This window comes from Acipenser ruthenus, chromosome 14 (assembly GCF_902713425.1).
Source record: "Acipenser ruthenus chromosome 14, fAciRut3.2 maternal haplotype, whole genome shotgun sequence".
Taxonomy (NCBI): Eukaryota; Metazoa; Chordata; class Actinopteri; order Acipenseriformes; family Acipenseridae; genus Acipenser; species Acipenser ruthenus.
This window is the reverse complement of record NC_081202.1, coordinates 11,855,564-11,878,636: the sequence shown is the minus strand read 5'-3', so window position 1 is coordinate 11,878,636 and position 23,073 is coordinate 11,855,564. Positions and strand designations below refer to the sequence as shown.

At 37.2% G+C, this 23,073-nt stretch overlaps 2 protein-coding genes across 6 annotated transcripts in view; one reads left to right on the top strand and one right to left on the bottom strand.

Moving 5' to 3' along the window:
* The first annotated feature begins 1,667 nt into the window (after positions 1 to 1,667).
* LOC117419411 (MOB kinase activator 2-like) lies at positions 1,668 to 7,790 on the top strand. The gene is made up of 5 exons (XM_034032136.3): positions 1,668 to 2,111; positions 4,687 to 4,838; positions 5,381 to 5,477; positions 5,998 to 6,122; positions 6,345 to 7,790. The coding sequence occupies exons 1-5, from the start codon at positions 2,023 to 2,025 to the stop codon at positions 6,587 to 6,589; spliced, it is 708 nt and encodes a 235-aa protein (XP_033888027.1). The 5' UTR covers positions 1,668 to 2,022; the 3' UTR covers positions 6,590 to 7,790.
* A 1,094-nt stretch (positions 7,791 to 8,884) lies between these two features.
* LOC117419750 (myotubularin-related protein 5-like) overlaps positions 8,885 to 23,073 on the bottom strand; it is a 71,193-nt gene continuing 57,004 nt past the window's right edge. For all 5 annotated transcript variants that reach the window (XM_034926229.2, XM_034926231.2, XM_034926230.2 and 2 more), the window contains 8 exons: positions 21,792 to 21,918; positions 21,241 to 21,371; positions 20,600 to 20,833; positions 19,430 to 19,537; positions 18,008 to 18,225; positions 17,355 to 17,442; positions 16,896 to 17,027; positions 8,885 to 15,801 (listed from right to left, as the gene is read on the bottom strand). In XM_034926229.2, the coding sequence (XP_034782120.2) occupies positions 15,703 to 15,801; positions 16,896 to 17,027; positions 17,355 to 17,442; positions 18,008 to 18,225; positions 19,430 to 19,537; positions 20,600 to 20,833; positions 21,241 to 21,371; positions 21,792 to 21,918 (1,137 nt within the window). In that variant the 3' untranslated portion in view covers positions 8,885 to 15,702. The remainder of the gene's footprint in view (positions 15,802 to 16,895; positions 17,028 to 17,354; positions 17,443 to 18,007; positions 18,226 to 19,429; positions 19,538 to 20,599; positions 20,834 to 21,240; positions 21,372 to 21,791; positions 21,919 to 23,073) is intronic.

Sequence of the window (23,073 nt, the reverse complement as noted above, 5' to 3'; positions counted from 1 at the left end):
GGGTCTTAAAGGATCCCACTGACAGCAACATTGTGGCTAGGTTCCATATCCTCACTATTCTCTGTGAAGAAGTTTCTCCTACCCACAGTCTTGTCTACACTTCATTTCCAGCTGTGCCCTTTAGTCCTGTTTTTTTTTTGTGCTGTGCTTAAAGTATTGGCTAGGGTTAACCTTGTCTACTCTTTGTTCTAAATGCATTCAGCTCCCTCCACCTATCTTCATCTCTCATTCCACCTATCTCCATATCTCATTCTTGAACCCTGGGATTACTCTGGATGCTTTTCGCTGACCTCTCTTCAAGGCCACAATGTCCTTTTGGTAATGTGGGAACCAGAATTGCGCACAATGCTAAGTGTGGTCCCATTATACAGTCTCTGTACTTGTAATTATATAACCAAGTCTGATGGATTATCAAGGTTACCCATTTCTGTTTGTTTTATTTTTTTGTAATGCTGATTTTAAGCCAAGTCTGTCTCTGTTTCAATTGTAAATTGCTGTATTTTTAACAGCCCTTACTTTGGCAGAAGGTGCAAAACAAAATGACTACAACTGGTCAGCAGATCTTTAAGGTGCATCTCTCACCAGTAGTTTTCCTAGGTAAACTTGTTAAGACCCCTAAGGTAATAAATCATTGGCCAGACTAACAAAACATATAATGGCAAATTAAGTCTTTATGAGTTGTTTTTTATCATTCCAACAAGTAATTAGAAACTTGGTACAGTCAACAATATGTCTAAAAAAGACTACTTCCAGTAAAAAAACAACCACCTGAAACCCTTACGGAACGCAAATATATTGAGAAATATAATGTAATATATTGAAGACTACAAAATGTATTATAGAATGCATGCCAATATATTTTTATTATATTGTACAATATATAAATTACACTCTTAGTTTTTTGTTTTTTTTTGACATGTGAATACTTTTAAAATAGATAGTAGTTATACAAATGCAAATAAAACAAAAACAAATAAACATTCAAGAATATTAAAAACCTTAAGACTAAAATGACAATATATTGTATGTCAATATATTTATAAAATATATTTTCCTTTCATGTGTCAGAAGATATGAACCCATTTATCCCTAAGCCTCACTCAATGTGCTGGTGGGCTAGTGCTTTGCAGCAGTGTGGAGTAGTGGTTAGGGCTCTGGACTCTTGACCGGAGCGTTGTGGGTTCAATCCCAGGTAGGGGACACTGCTGCTGTACGCTTGAGCAAGGTAATTTACCCAAATTGCTAAGAAATAAATAATAATATTATCAGCCATTGAATTGCTCCAGCTGTTAATGTTCACCCTTTGTTTAGGTGCCAATTGAGCTGTTACATGTACTGTATAGCCAGCTGTACAAGTGACACAGCATTCAAAACATGAAAGTGTGGGTGTGGGTGTGTGTGGGTGGCGTAGGCTCATTTGAATAACAAGCAGCATCTGAATAGCAAATATTTGTGAGCCAATCTGCTGGAAGAACCTGCTTAGAGAGAGAGAGAGAGAGAGAGAGAGGAGAGAGAGAGAGAGAGAGAGAGAGAGAGAGAGAGAGAGAGAGAGAGAGAGAGAGAGAGGAGAAGAGAGAGAGGAGGAGAGAGAGAGAGAGAGAGAGAGAGAGAGAGAGAGAGAGAGAGAGAGAAGAGAGAGAGAGAGAGAGAGAGAAGAGAGAGAGAGAGAGAGAGAGAGAGAGAGAGAGAGAGAGAGAGAGAGAGAGAGAGAGAGAGAGAAATATCATTGGAGTACCCAGACACTTAACTGAGAAACGAAAGCCAGCAAGCAGAGTGAAAACAATAGCATGCACACCTTCAGCTAGGGCTTTGTCTCGGCGGCACTCTCACTGGGTATTCTCTGCTCAGTGTCTGCAGATCTTCACTGGGGACCAGCTCGGGAAGGAGTTTTCTGTTTTCCTACCAAGCAAGGGCTCCAGGCAGCAGATCCTCTTGGGTGTCCTGTTTATCAGTCAGTGCTCCTGGCAGTTTGCCCCACATGGGGAGATCGGAGCTGTGTGCAGTTTCATACTAGTGCTGGTCATGGGTGGATGTCACAGTATGGGCAGATCAGCAATTGTAAAACATTCACCAAGAAAGAAGGAATTTATAGATCTCAATGGACCAAAGCTGTAAGTTCATTTATTAATTTTTTTTTAATGCTACAAAAGTCATGCTTGCAACATGTTTTTTTGTTTGTTTGTTTGTTTGCACTGGTGTTTGTTTGTTTTCCTGCAGCCTCATTCAGAAAATCTGTTCCAGGAAACAGTACAAATATCTTTGTTTAGAGGCGAACGCAATACAGTAAATTAGAGAACCAGCTGCAGTTCAAACATTTTGAATAGAGTATATATAGATAGATATAGATATAGATAGATATAGATATAGATATATACACACACACACACACAAAAAACACATAATTTCCAGTTATACCCCTTTGCAAGTGGCAACATGTTTGTAATCAAAACTGGAGAAGTAGGTGTGTTTGTGTTGTGAGTCGCTTTGATATCACATACAGTCATCTAATTCCTCGGAGCTCACTGGAAATACAGACTTGTATCTGTTCGAAGACGTTTGTTTTTGTTGTAGCCTCCAGGAGTTTTATGGTGTTACAGTATTTCATGTCCATGTCTTTCCACGCATCAGCCTAAGTTAAATGTTGCACTCCAGGGAGCAGGCCTTTCTAGAATGAGTATCCCTGCTTGCAAAGACATTCCTGATACTGGAAACAGGACATGAATTGTTAGACAAAGCGGGTCTCAGCATTTTGTAAGAGCACGTGCTTAAGCAAAGGGTAAATATGTGTCTGATAAAATCAAATGCCTTCAATTCCTTTGGGTTGCCTTTTTGCAGAGAATCAGGAAGTGGTGTAACTTTCATGAATCCAGTACGTATCCTGATTCCTCAACCTTCTTTAAACACATGTAGCATGCCATGGTTTATGGACTATGTGCTGGAGAGAGGGGTCTGAAGCAATAGAGGTTGTTGTGAGGACATGTTCCTACATTGGTAGAGAAAATAAAAGCTGAATTTGTGGGGAATAGGAGACAGCCATTAGAAGACAATAGCTGAACAGTGTGCCTATTGAGCAACCTGTGGCTCTTCCTGCCACACCTCTGCAGGGTGGATTGCTGTAGGTTAACTGCTTGATCTGTCTAAATTAACATTGTGCTGAAAAAGAACATGCCTTGCCATCATGAGCTAGGTTATCAGCAAGTAGATACAGACATTTCAAGTAAGAGGTTGCAGGTTACTTTTTGTTTCCATTTATAAAATATACAAACAGGTTTTATTGAAGTGTGCTGATTACTAACAAGGATTGACATTGTAATGACACATTATAAATGTAAAGCTCCATGTAATGGTAGCACTTCATAATTGGTTATACATGTGAATTATGCTATATGTATACTAAACATTCCTATATTATGTTTTAGCAAAATATTGTACACTGTATTGCAACTCAATGTTTTTATTTCAATTAAAAAAAAACTTATATGTACATTAATTTCAGGGCTTTGCATCTTATTATAAACAGTAATTTGAATTATTGAGTGTTAGCTGATATTTATTTTGCTGCTACATTGTATAAGAAACTCATTACCACAGGAAATTGGATGTCAGTATTATAAATGTCTCTTTTTTTCACTTGAGATTATAGACTCCACAAAATCCAATAAAGTCACGGTTATTTCTACAAATATGTTTCCAGGCCTCCTGCATCTGCCCTGTTGTTCAAAAAAACAATTCAAATATGTAAACAAGGTGTGTGTGTGTGTGGAGTTTCAAATGTCATATTTTAAATGCAAACACAGGCCTCATACAATTATACATTATTAGGCCGAGAGACACACAATAATAAAAAAAAAAAGCAGCAGGAAAACTGTCTTTGTGGCTCAAAGTCATGGTGCTGCTTGTGTTTATGACAGTTTGTCACAAACAGCATATGGCAGCCTTCGTACGACAGTGGCAATCCTACTGGTACCTATGGAGCATCGACCATACTGTAAAGTAGTGAATCAAGAACTTAATTCTCATTCCAAATGGTACTTTCCTCCATCTATTTTGTTTTGTTTTGGTTTTGCTCATAACAGATCATGTTTTATGACCTAATGTTAGGTAAAAGCTTGTGGTGTTAATATCTGTTTGTTTTTGAATTTGCATGCTGAAGAGCTGTGGTATTAATATAATACAATACAATAGTGCTTGCAGGTGGAAAAGCTCATTCAAGCAATGCAATTTCAAAAGTATATGTCACTGTATGCCTAATGCTTTCCATCAGTTGAGACTTAATAAAATGAATACTCAGGTTACAACAACATTACAAAAAAAATGACTGCTGTTAAGTTATAATACAAGTACAATAGAAAAATACAATCAGCCTAATAAAACAATGCCATTCTACTTTGTCCTGCAAAACGATGTGTTTGGATAGCGCTTGTAGTCGCCCGAGGCTCATCACTGCTCTGAGTCCAGGGGATTTGTTTTACTGTAGCATGATCTAATACAACCAATCATCCTTTCCTGTCTCGCATATTAACCAGCTCATATAAACAAAACGAACAATCCTAATAATGATCTTACATTCCTTGCATGGTGGTAAACAAACGTTCACGGGGCAGCAGGGCAGGACAATGAACTGCACCGGTCTGTGTGCCTGTCTGTACCTGAAATGAATGTCAAGGTTATCTCTCTGTTCCACAGGAAGAACAGCATCACAAAATCACCCCGTTCGCTTACTGGAAAGCCCTACTTACAGCCTGGCTGTGTTTCAGAAAGGATCGTACAGGTGGATTTGAAGACGTTGGTGTCTCTCCCTAATGGGTTCGACAAGGCCGAGTGGATGGCCACAAACAGTACGTATATAGTTACACTTTATTAGTATTATTCCACACCTTCAATTCCAAACTGGTTTCAGTGCTGTACTAGCATGGTACAAGATTACACAAGTTTTAGCCTAGACTGGAGAGCAACTTGGATCTTCTCCGTTGTTCCAAGGTGGGGTTCTGAGGCTCAACTACAAGTATTGCTACGTTCTATACACCAGGGAGCCATGTGCCCAGTTACAACCCTTAAAAACCCTCCAGTCATCCTCTGGACAAAGCACAGGGAGTTTGATCTGTTTAAGGCAGGGGTCTCCAATCCTGGTCCTGGCTTGTTAGAAGCTAAATTGGTCAAATTAATTAATTTAGTGTACAGTTAGAACAAAATCCAGGAGGGACACTGGCCCTCCAGGACCAGAATTGGAGACCCCTGGTTTAACTGGCTTGATAGTTTTGCTGAATCGAATAAATGGCAAAAAAGGTTCTGACAAACAAGGAAGCATCCTTATTAAAAAAAGAAAAACAAACACACGCATGCATAAATATTCAAAACCTGTTTTGTTTTTTTTCCCCAGCGATTGCTTTCTTCAAGCACATCAACGTGTTCTCAGGCGCTGTGTCTGAGTTATGCACTGGTACAACCTGTCCAACCACTTCTGCTGCCGGTAACAAGTGAGTATTTAAAAGAAGATTGTTTATTGATTTATTTTAGATACAATCATTACTAAATCGCACTACAAAAGAAAATAATAAGCCATGTTTACTGGCCAAAATTAAAATGTATGTAACAGAACATAAAACTTACCTCAAATTAATAAGATAATCGATAGGTCTGAGAGGTATAGCAAAGCAGGAAACTATATAAAAAAGAACAATCATTTTTTGGGTGATTTTACATCTTAAACTTTGTAGTAAATTGGGTTGTCTGTATGAGAAAAAGCCTCTATGTGTGACAGAACAGATGCTTACAAACTGGTTTCCCAAAGGCAAAAAGTGCCTGGAGACATTCCTAGGTTACTTGGAAGCTGGTATGCAAATGGGGCTCTTTTTGTGTAATGCAAACCCTTAAGCAGGGCAATAACTGACTCTTCTCCAACCTACTATAACTTAACAGTGGACACACTGACATTGGTGCCCCCTAGTGGATATTCAACAGAAACACATTGCATGACACTGTAATGTGTTTCAACAGGACCTACTATTGGCAGGACGACCATGGGAAAAGGGTGAAGTGCTCGGGTCCGCTCTACACAGACTATGCAATGTCCTACATACAGGAACTGCTTACTGATGAAAACGTTTTTCCTACCAAAAATGGTGTGTACAATTCTCTCTCTATTTAACCCAAACCAATTTTAGCATTTTAAAAGTTGTTTTCCTTCTCCATAGATAACTTCAGTATCAACTTCAGAGCAGAGCGACAATAAGTGGCAGCCAAAAGGTTGCCAGTGTATAAAAAGAACACACTCTTTAGAGTTTTGATAATAGAAAGATAAATCAATATTGACAACAACTAAGCCACCTATTCTATCTCCCCAGGTTCTACTTTCCCAAGTGGGTTTGTCTTCATGATCCAGAAGATCTTTCTCTACCTGTTCCATATCATGGCCCATCTGTATTGGGCACACTACAGAGACATTGTGAGACTAGAGTTGCACCCTCACCTCAACACCCTCTACGCACACTTCATGGCCTTCAACAAAGAGTTTGGCATCCTTGATCCACAGGAGACTGCCATCATGGATGACCTGACAACTGCTATGACTAAACACAGTCTTTACTGAAAGATCCTTGAAGGACAATGGTCAGTCTTACTGTACCTCTTGCTTTGAGGGACATTGTTAGGTGCTATCGTAAAACAAGGCAGTGAAGCGATTACCTGTAACTAGTTTTGGGGTTTTGAAATAATCCTCTAGTGAAGGCAAAAAAACAAGACAGCTCTCCACATTTTCTGTTTTGAGGAAAAACAAACAGGACGTTCACCATTGTGCAACAGCACATGAATTAAGGATCATTGGCCAACATTTATTTCTTCAAAGCTTTTAACCCTGTTCCTAAGAAGATGAATACAAGAGCCAAGAGCAGGGATGGAAGAATATCTAAAAGTGCTGAGAATGTAAGGGCACACAGGATCTCAACTTACCTATTGCCAGATCTGGATGGAAAATTGTTTACTGCAGGTTTTCTGGAGTATTTTAGGACTTTGGATCAACAGTTCGAAGGGAAACAGGCATTTAGGTAAAATGACTTTCAAATCACATACTTGATGTGTGTAGTAACAACCATCACAAACACAAGGATATATAATATATAATCTTCTAAAGGCTCCGACACCTACCTCAGTAACATAAATAGTGTGAAGCCACAAGCAAGTAGGCTGTTCAATATCAGGTCACAACCCGAGCTGCTTGATGTATATTCATAACCTTTTGAAAAATACAGCAGCTAATTAATTGTCTTTTACCATTATATACCTATTTAAACATTTCTTTCCGTTTGTGATGCCATAAATGTACCTGTTAATCCTTTTTATTTGTAAAAGGGAACGTGTAAATTATATATTGGGGTTTCTTTATTTAATAAAGAATATACCGAATAATTTCCCATCAGCTTCCTCTCAAACACTAGAACAGATTTTTAGCTTGTATATTCACTTTTTTTCCCATCTGAATGGTTTTATTTGTAGTACAGAACATCTATAATTCTTATTTTGTCAACTCCCTGTAAACCATAAAACTGTTTGTGCTTTAGCGTCAGGTCAGCAACAGCATTAAATACTAACTTGTCAAAAGAATGTCTATACTGCCATTTCGTACATGGACTGGGTTGGAGGATCGCATGATTCTTTGAATATAATTTCCTATTGTACATTTGTTTTTACCAAAATGTTGATTTTTTATTCTTTATTTTTTATGCCAAAGCTGTATTAAATCCTGTATCTTCGCTTTTTAATTAACCTTGTGTATTACACACTAGAAAATCTGAGCAGGTTGTATTTTGTAATGCATATTTTTCTTTTATTTGGCACTGTTGCCATATTATTTTTCTTATTTTTGACATATCACAAGAGATGGATCATGATGATGGTAGATCATTCATGGAAGATTTGATTCAGCAGGATCAAGGCAGGATATTTACAGCAATCTGTCTCGAATGTTTAATTATTTGAAGACGGTCCTCCTGTTAGTTTTGTTTTTCATCCAGAAGGGTATTTCATTGATCCTTTCATTGAAATTTGTTAGCGCACAAGTTGGGGGGATTACACAGCAGTAAAAGACAAACACAAAGATACTATGTGAGAAAATACATTGCTGAAAAGGACTGTTTTAAAATATGTAGACTTTCATTTAGATGTACTGTAGTTGGTTTTGTTGGTACAGTACTATATTTTCAATAGAAGTAGTATTTTAATTCAGAATGACATGATTCTGAAAATATCACTTACCAAAATAGATGACGTGGACTGTAATACAGTACATACTTTTAAATCCAGTACATGTTGTACTAGCATTATGTAAAATTCCCCAAACCACCCAACAGCAAAATGAAATCAACCCATGCACAGAACTGCGTAAAAGGTAAAAGGCAATGCAATTTAACAAGATTAAAAAAAAAACGAGTTTCCTGAATTAAAACAGTATACTATATCAGTATTCAAAATCGATAAGGCCCTAATGTCACAGTTCACTTGCTTTTGTAAATTTTCATTTGCAACTAAAGATCAGATTTAAAAAAAAAAACTGCATCACAGTATCTTATACAGTTTAATGATTAACTTTTACATTAGTGTAGTTTGTCTTGTTCTCTTTGTTTTTGGAGGAAGTGCTGTGTAACTGCACAGTAATAGAGACAGACTGATTTGCCATGCCAGAAAAAAAAAAAAAAAAAAAAAAAAAAAAACTGCGGGCTGTGCAGGTTAAACAAGTACATTGTAACACTGAAGAAAGGCTTTGTATCAGAAAACTGGTGACCAACGTGTATCTGGGTACTGGATATCCGAGTGCTGACTGTATTACACTTCAAATCAAGGCATTTGTACACAACAGAAGCAAAACCAAAAAAAGAAACCAAAGACAGCATCTCTTTATATATATATTTTATTCCATTTCAGTTAGTTTCTTTTGTTGCTCTAGGCACAATACAAGGACTCTGTACGTATGACACAATGTACAGAACTTTAATAAGATTTCAATACTCTACATTTCTGCTCAGGTATTTTACAAACTCAACATAACACCAACTGTCTGCCAGGCAAAAGTATTATACAAAGAAGGAAAAAAAAAAATCTGTCAATTATTACTATATACAAAAAAATGATAAAACACTGAAATCTTTTAAAAAAAATGTAGAAAGTTAAATGTACGCAGCAAAATGCAATTGTAGTTGACAATCTGATTTAATGGGAAATCAAATGTTTAAAACCACCTGCTACTATAAAAACACAGAAACAAAACACAAAAATAGCCAAGCTCTGGTTTTGAAAATTCAGAAAGCATTTAAGTACACCCTGCATAACTTGATGTTAGCATTTTGACCACAGAAAAATCTAAAATAAAATTGGTAGTACTATCCTTCCCCAATCAAGTCTGGCTGTGAAATCTAGCAGAAGACATACACGTTTGATGCCGCCTCTTTATTCTAAAGCAGTAAAATCCAATAAATGAATAAACTGAGGTTATGGTGTAGGACTTCCCTGTGACGAGGCTTGTGAATTGTGTTCAGGCTGATGTCAGACATGCTAAAGTATCTGAGAATGCTCAAGATCAAGTAAATGGCCTTAATATGGAAATCTTTCAATCAATCATTATCAATTAACTCATTCAGCACTAAATACCTTTACAGGAAGATTACCACTATTGAAACTGTTTCAGTGTCTTATAATTAAAAAGAAATGCATGGTCATACCACTGGCCTACAGTAGGAACAGAGGATACTGAATGATTGTTCGTGGTATATGGTTTTTATTCACCGCAGGAGGATGTCCCAGTAAAATCACTAGCAATGATTGGGGCAAATTGTTTATGAAGGACATCCTCCTAACTGGCGTGGAATAACAAAAATGTATCCCATGCTAGATATATCTGTGCTTAAAATAAGAGATTTGAGATATGAACATTTCTGGTTTTAAAATCAAAACATGGATTATTTCATTTTCTGAACATGAAATTAGCAACAATTATTTTTGGCTTCAATTTAGTGAGGTTTATACCTTGTCAGATTTTTTAAAAAAATCATTTGATCTCAGTTTTAATTTATAATTCCAAAAGAAATAAACCAACAGTGTTGGATTTTCAAAGAAATGCACACACAATTCCATGTAGTTTCAAGCCCAGAATGTTTGGTTTTTAATATTTAATAACATGCTTGATACAGTTATCTAGCCAAGATTATTATATTAAAAAAAAAAAACATCAAAAAAAAAAAAAAAAACTGTTTGGAATAGAACACATTGCACATTCCACCCCCACCCAAAGGAATAATTTACTTGTTCGCATAGTAGTATGGAAATTTGCATAGCTGACAATTGGTAAAAATGTGTGTTCATGGTATTGTATAAGCTATACAGAACTAAGCAGCCTTTTAAAAAGCAACTGCAATGTTACACCAGGTAAATTATTCCCCAAGAAATTACCATAATTGTACTACCATTTTAACAGGAAATAAGTGGGCTCAAAGAAAGTAGCACTGTCATGCAGAAGTAAACAATGGCACATATTAGATGTTTTCAACTAATAAAAAAAAAAGATATATTTCAAGGGCAACTTACACATGTTAAAATAAATTACTACCATATGTTACATTAACATTTTATAGTATATACAGTGATAGATATTAGATGAACAGCTATATTTAAATGCAGGTTTGACGAGACTTTAGGATTACTCTTCTATGACCCGACAGGTGTGTTGCTGTATAAGTGTTCACAGGAGATTCCGATTATTTGCCCCATTTTCCAGTAATTTCCTCAAAAGAAAGGTGTTTACTCATTCTCTGCCAAAATCCTACTTGTAAATGTCCCAAGAACAGAAACTTGACTCGACCACCAAACCTTTAACCACTACACTGCTGATTTTTGAAAACTATCAAAAAATGCTTTGCTTTTGTATTTTTTTGCAATTATAGTTATTCTAGTTACACAATGGTGTATAAGTAAATATGAACAAAATATGATTTGCTTTTTTAATTTCAGAGTTTTATTAACATCTATTTTCTCAAGATGTACACGTTACTAAACTTAACTAAATAACACCAAAGTGGTTTAAAAACAAAGCTTACATCTCAACAAGGTCACCAAAATAATGAGGGATACTGGTTTGTCTAGTAATTCATGCCATGTGTGCTGCATTTGATGGCCATTCACAGGCAGTGTGATCATGGAGAAATTATAATCTTACTTTTAAATCTGGAATTAAGATCAGAGTTAGAATACCTGCAAGAACGACACCGCTGTGTTCCTCCAGAAATGTTTCACTAAAGCTGTATATTCAAATTCCCAAGTACTACTTAAAGGTTTAGATCACATTTACTCCAAGATCCAACCCTCAATACCTCAATATAGCGAGCAAGTGTTATTCACCCTGTTCAGTTGTAGGGTCTACAATTAAATAACGAAGTGGAATCAGTGTGACAATATCGTACAGTAAGTTTGGTTGATATAACAATACACAAACAGTTTGTGAAAACATTAAAAACATTAAGTATTGTACTTGGGTTTTTTCTCAAATGCTGAAGGGAGCATTCACAAGCAAAAGAACAGTCTGGGGCCAGTGGGACATCCACATCAGATTCTAAAGGTCTACATATTCACAGTAAATCACATTAATCAAGTGTCTGGAAAACAAAGATTTTAAAGCTGCAGAATACTATCAAACTGTAGCACTGTGGGCAACAGCAGAGGTAGATGTAACCATACTGCTTCAAGGTCAGTATTCTATCCATTTTCAAATTGGAAGTGAAAAGGGTTTTTTTTTTTTTTTAATTATAATATAATATTATAATTAAATAAAATTCTCTCAAGTAATGCATCTCAGCGGGGCAAGGTTTTACAATATGTGTTAATAAATCATCTGATAAACATTACTCATTATTCTAAAACAGTTGATCATATCGCCTGCCAAAACAAACAAACAAACAAACATGATACTACTGTCTTTTCTAATACAAATGCCATCTGGTTTAACAACCACAACAGGCATCTTAAAGTTTAAGACCACCTCCTATAAACCTGCAGTTCTGATAAAGCAGGAATAAATCACACTTTTCTAGGAGGAAAACCGGGAAATGTGACAATACTTATATACAGCTGTATATGTAACGAGTGCCTGTTCTGTATCATTATACTCTATCATTATACTGTACATGTATATCTATCTAAAAAGCTTTGCATGAAGACAACATAGATTAAACTATATACAAGCTTTACAACACTGCTTATTAATGAAGCCACAGCTGTGAGAGAGACCAACAGTACTGTTAAAAGGCCGCACGCATACTCTGTGGAAGCTGCCTGTCCAGAACATCTCCATGGCAGTAGAGTAAAGCTATGTTTGTTCATTTTTTGTTTATTTCATTAATAATTCCTAGTCAATGACCCACATTACCCCCCCCCCCCCCATGACGTTAAATAAAATATCTAAATTATGTTTATATAATATATATACAGTGCTCTCTCGCTATAACGCGGGTCTCGGGGGACACACAATAGGAGCGTTATAACCAGGGGAGGGGGTGGGTGGCGCCGCGGGACACAACACACATCTGACTAAAATACTAAATAAAATTACTCCCTCTCTATAATGCACGTATTGTGAAGCAAAAATGTGTTGCTAATGAATTAACCACGCATAAAGCACCATGTAATCAACTCTATATTTAAAAAAAAAAAAAAGACAGGGGACGAGGGAATGGGCTCGCCCCAGGTTCAGCTGCCTGAGCGGGGCTGAAGCGTCTCGTCTCCCAGAGAAAGCCGCAGCTCCTCTCGCAGCAAAAAAGTAAATACATTAGGAAAGATAACCACGTAATAGGCCTAATATTTATTTAGTTATAAAACAAACGTTGAATAAGATGCCTGTGTTATAAAGTGTCAGAGCAGCTTTTCTTCAGTTCAGATACTGTATCAAAAGGGAGAGACAGAAACGGAAGTTAGACTGAGAAGTTGTTTACAGTTTGAACGCCGGTACTGTATTTACTGTAGAAATATTGCATGAATCACTAGTATAGGGAATTGATGGACATGCTGTAGGAGCGTTATGTCCAAGGCATGTTATAATTGAGAGCCTTATAGAGAGGGAGCACTGTTTCTGTGTGTGTTTTATACATATCATTTTAAATTAATGTCTAAATCCTACAATTCTAGGTGATGCTAAACTTTTGGCCAGAGCTGTACATGACTCTGTACTGCTCTGTCTGTTCTGTTGCACCAGGAAGCCAGTTGGGTGAAACTAAAAGTAAACAATGATTCACTGTGTGGTTACAGGATCTCAACATGAGCATGCATGCTTGTTCAAATGCATTAAAATAGAAGAGGATTTAGGAACACAAAAGGTACAGTAAATTCCACTTCCCTTTCACAGTGGGATGTTTCAATTGACCACCACCACATTTTTGGACGATAGCGCAAGTTGAATTTCTATTTCAGCAAGATTGAAGCCTGTCACATTGTTCACTGAAATCTCAAGCATGCTGTTAAACATGCAGATACCACACATAGATCTACTTTTTCTTTTTTTTTTCCAACTGCAGTGGCTGTAATGTATAGACATTACTTCAGAAGCACTCAAAGGATTGTAGCTTGTGCAGTTTTGAAAGAAACACGTCAATGCAAGCCTTTATTTTTATTTCAAAACATAGCAACTGGCACTGCACAAGGTTAGTTCCATTTTCTTTTATGGTTTCACTTCCTAGGTCATTTCACCTCACCAGTGTCTTTGTGGTAAAAGCATGTTACTTAGTGCAAAGCATGCCTGTCAACAGAGGGAGCAGCTGGTTAGATTATTTCATTCTCTCATGATTAAAAACAACCCCAAAAAACCTAAAACCAAGGCTTTCAGAGATGATATAAACGTGTGCTTCTTTCAAAACTACACTTTTGGAGACAATATGGTGAATGGAACATTTTGTAGCTACAGCCAATTTAACAGGAGCAATGTTGGGAATGGGACATCATGTACAACAAAATAACAAAACCTGATATTTAGTAGCAGCCAATCCATTTTAATAAAAAAGGTCCCTTTAAAAAACCCACTTTGATCAGATATATAGTTTTAAGTCAGACCGTGATGGTTAACTGAAAACTGTTCTTACAAAAAGACACGTGGGAACACAATAGACAGTGGTGGTATTTGCATGCAGTAATTCAAAGATGTCAAGAACATTAACTGAAACAGCAAGTTAAAACCTCTCACAGCTGTGTTCTGTAAACAACACTAGCATCCACGGCTATTCTGTGCTTCCCCTTTTCCCTGTTTCTTTGCTTCATTTATTAACTGTATTTTGCATAAGTTAATAATCACAACATAATATATCCCTCGTTCTCCTTATGCATCCCTTACATTTTAAACATTAATAGTGGTTTCGTAACAGCAACAAAAAAGGAAGAGCTTTAAATATTGTTGGTAGCTGCTCTTGTAATTATTCATTTTTTACTTGGCATTCTCTCTTTCCCTGGGTGGATGTTCACAAACACTAAAATACTCACAAACCCAAACTGGCATTCTTGAACTTTTTTACCTTAGGTTGTCAGGGTTTTCCATGTAAATAGCAAATATGGCCAATACAGATGAAAAATTGTATCAATATTGTAAATTTAAAACACAGAACAAATTGATTCGCTTATAGTTCTTTATGGCCACCTAAAATCTCACTGGTTATTAATGCCTCTCAGTACCACTGCCTCAGACTACAAAATGGCTGTAAAATTACTGCCTTGATAGACCAGATTAAAACAAAAAGTAACATTTAAAAACACAGTATATAGGGTTAAAAAGCAATCAATTATTGTTAGTTTAATTCTGTTTCCACAGCAGTGCTGCCTAGTTGTTAGTGCATTAAAGTCAGGTGATTCAAGTTCAGTTCCAAGTGCTTTTGTCCAACCAAATTTGAAAAAAATGTTTGCGGTATCTCTGCGTGGGTTTATATACAGTAAATAAACTGGAGCCTTGGCCAGGTGAATCTTATAGGGCCTCAACAGGAAATTATGAATTTACAGACAGACTGAATTTAATCAAATAGAGGCTTGACTTGACCAATGTCTTTGGGGAAGTTAACCCCAACCAAAACACTGCCTACTTCATTTTATGCTTTGGAAGACAGTATGTATGAATGTGTGTGTGATATATATTATTTATTTATCTCATTATTTCTTCATACAAGAAGAGAACCTGGCTGCTCCAGGAAACCTCATGCTGTCCAGGTCAGCACGTAAAGGCCTATAGTGCACAAGTCAGGCTGGAATAAAATAATTCTGAACTATTCACTGAGAAACTACTAAGGAATGCCAGTTTGGGACCATAGTCTGGAGAGAGCTGCATTTTACCTGAAACAAGGTATACGTTATTGGTCATGAATTCAAGAGTAGCCCCAACAGTGGTAAACTAAGTGTGGTTTATGGTAGCAGTAACTCACCAGAGCTGTTGCGAAAACAGTACGACAACTGCTGTAGCCATAGAAAAAAAAAAAAGGACAAAAACATGTTGACATGACATCATCAGTTCACAATGTCACCAATACTGAACAAGGTCACCCAATCAACCTTCCACTCATGCTTTCGTGGGACCTCTGCAATTAGAGACTGGAGTGATCTCATGTCTTTAGTTCACACAACTCCCCTCCAATTTGCCCCAAACTAGGTGAAAATGTCTCCATATAACCCAGGCTGATTTTGCTTTCTTTGAAGATGTCACGCATCAGACAAGCAGCTCTGAACACTGTCCATCCACAGCTGGGCATTCTGACTGTCTTGTGCACAGAAGTTGTAAAACCTTTTTGTTGTCTTCAGCTGCAACGAGAAAAAGACATTATATTATCATATTATATCTACCTAATTAAAAATGTTATTGATATGTTTGGGTTAGTTAATTCAGTCCCCAAACTCAAGTAATCTATTTCAAAACTAAAAGTGAAAACTAAAAAAGGATAAACAAATGCAGCGCTAGGAGAAACAATGGGAAATCTGGTCATTTATGAACCAAGAGTAAAAGTTTGATTATACAGAGAATATAAAAGTGCAGTCTGCAGTCGTCAGTACTTCTGTAGTATAGCTGCAGAATGGCACGAAGCACTTACTCTACATGTGTAAATATGAAAATGCCAAAAAGGTTCAACATTTACTATCTGTTCTTCATAATCCAGATCACATGTCTGTGCAAAGATTAAAAATAAATCAAAAGTGGGCTCTCTGGGGAATGTACAATGACAAATATCTAGCAAAATAACAAATGAATACATATTATATGATGCTTCTTACACAGACAGTATTGCTACGCATGATTTCCATCAATTGGATGCCATACAATATCAGATGGAGGCACACTTCTCAAACTCAATAGTTTAGGTTGTTTTAATTTAGAATTGCAGTTGACACAAATACGTTAAGATACAATGAAGAAAAAAAACAAAACAAAACTTAGTATACAAATTAAACACAAGTAGACTTCATGGAAGGGGCCTAAGTTGTGGTTTGAACTTGAGCCTTGAACAATTTAGCATGCATGATTATTTTAGCCAGCCATTTATATGAAAATGAAGAAACCTCTCCAAGGATCTATATGAATAGCATGGATGCCCTTGGGAAATATTCTGCTGCTCTGCGGACAGTTTTCATCCCTGCTTATGTATCCAACCTCTCAGTGCTATCTCTCTCTAGACTAAACAAATAAAAAACAATTGAAACTCACGTGTACAACAAACCAAGTTCAAAAAGGTTCTAGATTACGCAACACATTTTGGAGGTATATTGGTGAAGAATCAGATTAAGACAAATTACAGCATTTTTTCATAATTACAAATATCACAAATATATAGTGCGCATTGGGAAATGTAAATAAGAATTAAATATATCTAGTTGAAACACCCTAGAGTTGGTATACTCACATCAAAGAAGGCTTTTTCATCAATATTTTTTGGGGCTCCCATGGTGGGTGTCCCTTGGATAACAGACTCCACTTCAGCAAGATCAATCACGCCCTTACAGTCTTTATCCTGCCTGGCATCGTAGTACCTCAGCTAGACGAGAAAAGAGTCCAATGTTACATGAAAACTGCTGGATAATTATGGAAGCACTGAGAGAGAGCAGTTGCTGGCATAGATATTTCTAGATGAGGAGGCAATGGGTTCTAATCCTAATCAGATATTGCTATTATAAATATTGTATTTGCTTACGATTGTAAGTCACCCTGGATAAGGGCGTCTGCTAAGAAATAAATAATAATAATAATAATAATAATAATAATAATATAAATACTTCAGAAGAGCAGTTTGTTTGATTGTATTAAGAGGGAGCAAATACTATTTGTTTAGAATTAAAAACAGACAGCTGTTTGTTGTTTTTACCTGATGCTTAGTTTTGTCCAACACAAACCAGCGGGGTTTCCATGGCTTTAACAAAGCACCCTTCTTGTAGAGTATTCCCTCAAACGACCTAGAAGAAAAGAGCATATAGCGAACATGTCAAAGGTAAAGAAAAAGGAAGCTATTTTTAATAAGAATGCCAGTTTGACTCACCTGTTCTGTTCAATAGTCCAAGACTTTAAATATGCCCACGAGTGCGGCAACACAAAAGGTTTTTATTTTATTATTGCTTTATTCCGATTACTGATTCTGACATCAGCAGAAACCGATTTGTACAATTACATTTTTTAAAAGGATCACATTACAAAATACAAGACTGAACTTTTTTTTTCATTCTTTTTTGGATGTTTGTAAATTAACAGCAACCCAATTAAATGTTGGTCACTACTGCTACTATAGGTTTTTATTATGTTCAAGTGTTCAGTAACAGATGCACTGTGGGTCATACAGTACATTTAAAAAAATAAAAAAAAAATAAAAAAATTACAATTGATTATCAAAATGAAGATTACCCACTTGGCTACTTTTATCCATAAACTGCCCCCACTAACACTGAACCAAATAATCAGTGCAACCCTACTCATAACCCTTCCCATCCACCGATAGGGACAACTCCTGCTTTTCACATTCTGTACCTGTGCTCGCTCTCAGAGGTCTGGAACTGGCTGTAAAGGGTGCTGGTGCTCTGCTGGCCACGCCCCATGCCGCTGGAAGGTGTGGCAGTGACACTGCTCTCGCTGTCCATAGACAGGTTGAGGGTGGAGCCAACCCTGCTCTCCTTCACATACATGCCCTGTGACCGCCGGTGGTGGCTCAGGTTTGAAGACATTAGCAGAGAGCTGGACAGCGAGTGCTAAAAGCAAAAAGGTATGAAGACATTATGCAAGTTCTTTACCAACTACTGCAAAAGCTCCAAATATATACAGCAATCCGTCGTGTATCTGCCCTAACCGTTTATCCGCCATGATCAAGCTCTTCAGCAATACAAAAGGCTACAGGAAAGCGAAAAGCAGTTGTGCTTAGAATTAAAATGTAACAAAATTGTAAACCTATGCATTTTGCTACTGTATAAATTACCGACACTAATGTAAGTGTACACAGCACTGTGACAGGGAGGATCTTGCGGGATGTGTGCCTTTGTGAAAGCAGCTCGGACTCTTAACAGGAGACGTGTTGCTAGGCAACCAATTGAGCAGGAAGGCTCGCCCAGTGCTGAGCTGATCGGGAGGTCCTGATTGGCTAGGTGGCGTGCTCGGACAACCTGTGCACATGGCTACACAGACAGATGCAGAGCAAAAGTGTTTGTTTACATGGAGGACAGCGTCTACTCCAGTGGAAACGACAACAAGGGATTTAGGGGAGCTCCCTAACAAAAGCTAAATCTCAAAACAATAATTGCATGAATATAGTAATCGTTACAGCTGTGTATAATGGTAGTTAAAACCGGATTCATTTATCTGTCTATACATATCCACTCTTACTCTGGTCCCACCGCAGTCGGATACACAACGGACTACTGCATTGTTAAATGTAATGTAATGTAAAACAGCAATAGGAATATGGAAGAGATTCAGCATGCAAAAAATGATGCGTCTTGGTGCTTTTGCCTTAAAACATGGAGGTCGTGTTTGTCACTGAAGTAGAGCATCGATGTGCCATGACGTATTTTTCAATGGAGAAGAAGCTCCTGGGTCGGTGCATGAATACAAAGTTGGGCCTGACAAAGTTCCAGCAAATGTTCCTGCTCAGAAACATCTGTGACATAAGCAACATTTCTTTTAATGTCAAATAGAGTGGAAACTAAGTTACTACTGGTTTGCTACCATCTTGTGGCCATTCAAGTTAAAGACAGCAAAGGACTTGTGGATACTGTACTGTACCTTCCTTACTCTTGTTGTACTTACAGTATCTCAACTTTTCTTTGACTGGTAAGGTGTACTTTGAAACACACCTATCTCCTGTAAGGAATGTGACCACCACATAACAGGTGCCAATCCCATAAAAAATATTAAGTCATCATGACAAATGGAGTTCTAGGCTGCAGTCTGCTCACTTACCCTGCTTTCCAGTTTTGACTCTGTTCTTTGCGTGGCTTTGATCTTATCCCATGTATCCTTCCACTTCTCAGAAACCTGTCCCAGTTCCATCTCCAGAGACTGCATCTCCTAGTAAACAGAAACCCCAGGAATGTTACTGAACAGTTGACAGTGAACTGGTTAATCAACACTGATTTGTTTTTTTACATGCATGTACATAAGAACATAAGAAAGTTTACAAACGAGAGGAGGCCATTCAGCTCATCTTGCTCGTTTGGTTGTTAGTAGCTTATTGATCCCAGAATCTCATCAAGCAGCTTCTTGAAGGATCCCAGGGTGTCAGCTTCAACAACATTTGTAGTACTTGTGTTCAGCTTAGTCACACCCAATCACACCACAATGAGACAGGCAGCACTCACCTACACAATCACAGTAGCAACAGCAGCAGACAGGATAATAAAGATAGCAGTGGTGGCAATTGAAAATCGCTCAAAAGATTTAACAACAAAGCAAAAAACTAACTCAAAACCATGTCAAATTGAAATGCTGGAAGGTTTTCCAGAGGAACACTGAGTAATTTTCTAGTAGGAGAGATGCTTTGCAACAGAATTTCTAATGACGGAAGTTGTATTCTAGCAATCTCACTTCATTCGATCATCTTAAACGTATCCACACTTTACTCCATGCACTCTGCTTGTATGTGAGTACTAGCAGGTTTTTTTGTTTTTAACAGAACATATTTTGAAATGTTCAAATATAATCACTTCTGTTAAGGGAGCTGTTTAAACAATTGAAGATACAGGTTATGCATTTATATGATGTTGTCTTGCCATTATAAAATGAGGAAGTGCTTGTTTGTTATCTGATAGGTAATGCTTAGCTATATGAATGAGACAAAGCTAACACAAGTTAACCTCATCAAATTGTGTCAAATGCCTTTAATATCTTATTTGCAAAACAAAACTGTGTAAAAAAGCTCAGTAAACAATTGAACAATGCATGTGGACCTACATAGATTAAAACATGTTAAGCAACAAAAATGCTCTTTTCAAAGACAAGCTAAATGATTTAAAAGTTCATTTTAGATCTAGTTCAATCCTTATTATTTTATTTTACCATAATCTTCAGTGCTTAGGTCACAACAACGCTGTCAGGGCTAAAACCTGAGAAGAAAATGAAAATTCTACATACCTGGAAGAGTTTAGTGATGGCGTCCGGCTCCACTTTGCTCCTGTTGTCGTAGCAGGGCAAGATGATTTTGCGCTTAGATTTGGGGGCAGATGTGTCCTGGCGGTCGCTCTCGTCCATTTGCTCCTGTCTTCCGTACACCAACTCCCAGTCATAGGAGGGGCCTTCTGACAGGGTCTCGTTTGTGTAGAAATCCCACACTTTCAGGTTTGAGATGAAACTGTATGGCTTCAACACCTGTGGAAAATAAAGTCAAACCTGCAGTTATACAGTCTAAAGTTGGATCTCTTTTCCCCCAGTCTAGCCATTATGTTAATAAATTGATAGCAGCTAAAATAAGAACGCTTTAAAACATATAAATACAAAAATTGTTAATAAAAAGGTGATTACACCTTACTACCACCAGATGGCAGAAAAAATACATCAATAGATATCTAAGAAACATACATCACTTGGCAGGCCAGTAAATACATAATCAGAGAGATCAGTATGATGGAAAAGTAAATCACCATGACCTCCCCATACTCCCAGATTTGGAAATTCTATGTACAATAACTATGTACAGGTAGTTCTCTTGACTCTTCAGTGTTGGCACTGCCCTGCACTCACCCCTCTAACTGGTGTATTCTTATGAGAACACTCACCTCTCCATCCTCTGGAGCAAACATGTAGTTAAAGAAGATGGGGGTTTTCTTATTCAGCCGGTCGATGTAATCCCAAACAGACTTGTACATCTGCTGGCTTTTTCTTTCACCTTTCTCTTCATACATCACACCTGGTGATGATTCAAAATGTTTTTTTTTCTATGGACAAATTCATCTTAATGTTGACTCACTACTTCTTTGACTATAAGGGCTTGTATAATGGGATCAATTTAGACCAGAAGGTTTTCACTCTAATTAACGAAAATTATGTCTAGCTGCTTCAAGTCTACTTTTTCTAGGTCACCTGGGTAATTGACAACAAGTTCAGTTTACTCTTTGTAATTGAGGGGAATATGACCTCCTAAAGCAAGCACAATCCAAATTTAAATTCCATGCTGGGAATTAACTTGCATGTTTGTTTGTTTTTTTGCACAGGACCAACAACAACAACAACAACAAAACAAAAACAAATACAATAACATAAAACTAAAATGGAGCTATGGTGCCTGAGCTGGGTACTGCTGGCAAATAATATGGCACAAGGCTCTTACCAAGTTCAATCCTCTCATAATCCGAATCTAGCAGGAAGGTTCTGAAACGGTTGGAAACATAGTGGTAGGCCAGGAACTTCAGGTAGTACTGACTGAACTCAAACTCCATGGGGAATTGAAGGTGGATCTAAATAAAATGGACATATAAGAACAGTTTCACAAGAGCAACCTTTTAATTGCATTTACATCAATCCAAGAGCCTGGTATTGCATTATGACAGCTACATACCTAGACAGTATGTTCTGTTCCATACAAGTACACAACATAACACTGTAAGGATGACTACATTTGTTTTATTGCTGGTTTTATGGAGGCACACCAATGAAAACTGAACAAGAATCTTGTTGAAGGACAAGTCAACAACGTTGTCCAAATCAGATCATTAAATCAGCAATAAAATTGTGTTAAATAGTTGGCATATTTCCAAAGTGTGCTATCGGTTGTTTATCTTTAGACATGGATAAGTCTGAGTTGAGCGTGTCTGGCTAAAAGAACTTGATGAAATTACAATGGTACTCATAAAAATCCTAGAACATTTAGCTAACGTGGCCAAATGTGAAAGGTACAGGTGAACAGAGCACACAACAAATTCTACTGAATTTTCATTCAATGCCTGCAATGTTAAACAAGCTTCATGACTACTGGACATAAAATTAAAAACCACAGGTTTAAGCGTAGCTGCTTTTGATTACTAATCTTTACTAACAGTTGCTTCTACTATTGCAAATAAACTGTTTTATATCTGACCATAAATGTTGCATGAGAATGTGTGCAGATACAAACATATGCTTTCATACAACTAATTATGAGGCAAAGTAGTTGTAAAGGGATGGGAGCGATGTGATGTTTATTTTTGTGTGGTTTTAGAACTATAATTCCCAGATTCTTTCAACTCTAAATAGAGTGCTTAAGTCTAACATATTTTTACCAATTACAGCCAAATACAATCTGAAAAGTATATAGGCTATGAGTGTATAACAAACGTTTGGTGAAGACTGGTACTAAAACAACCATGTTCACCATGTGTGACAGATAGACAACCAGACACACAGACAGACGGTTACGAGCAGCATATAAGATCAAAATAAAAGGATATGAAGAACACACTTGTGTTCATATATCTGCTCACAAGATGTCTATAATGTCAATGTAAATTAAACTCTACATGTAGGGCATTAGCACTCATGGAAGTACACTGTGCCAGAAAGGCTCTTCCCTACCTTTATCCTGGTTTGCTGGGAGTATTGAAACAAAAGGAAAAGCAAAATGCCACCATTCTCCA

Bases quoted from the DNA above. Each gene is read 5' to 3' on its own strand.
- LOC117419411 (XM_034032136.3), top strand. From the start codon at position 2,023: ATGGGTGGATGTCACAGTATGGGCAGATCAGCAATTGTAAAACATTCA. The intron at 5,478-5,997 runs GTGAGTATTTAA...GTGTTTCAACAG, and splicing joins ACTTCTGCTGCCGGTAACAA to GACCTACTATTGGCAGGACG. The intron at 6,123-6,344 runs GTGTGTACAATT...CTATCTCCCCAG, and splicing joins CGTTTTTCCTACCAAAAATG to GTTCTACTTTCCCAAGTGGG.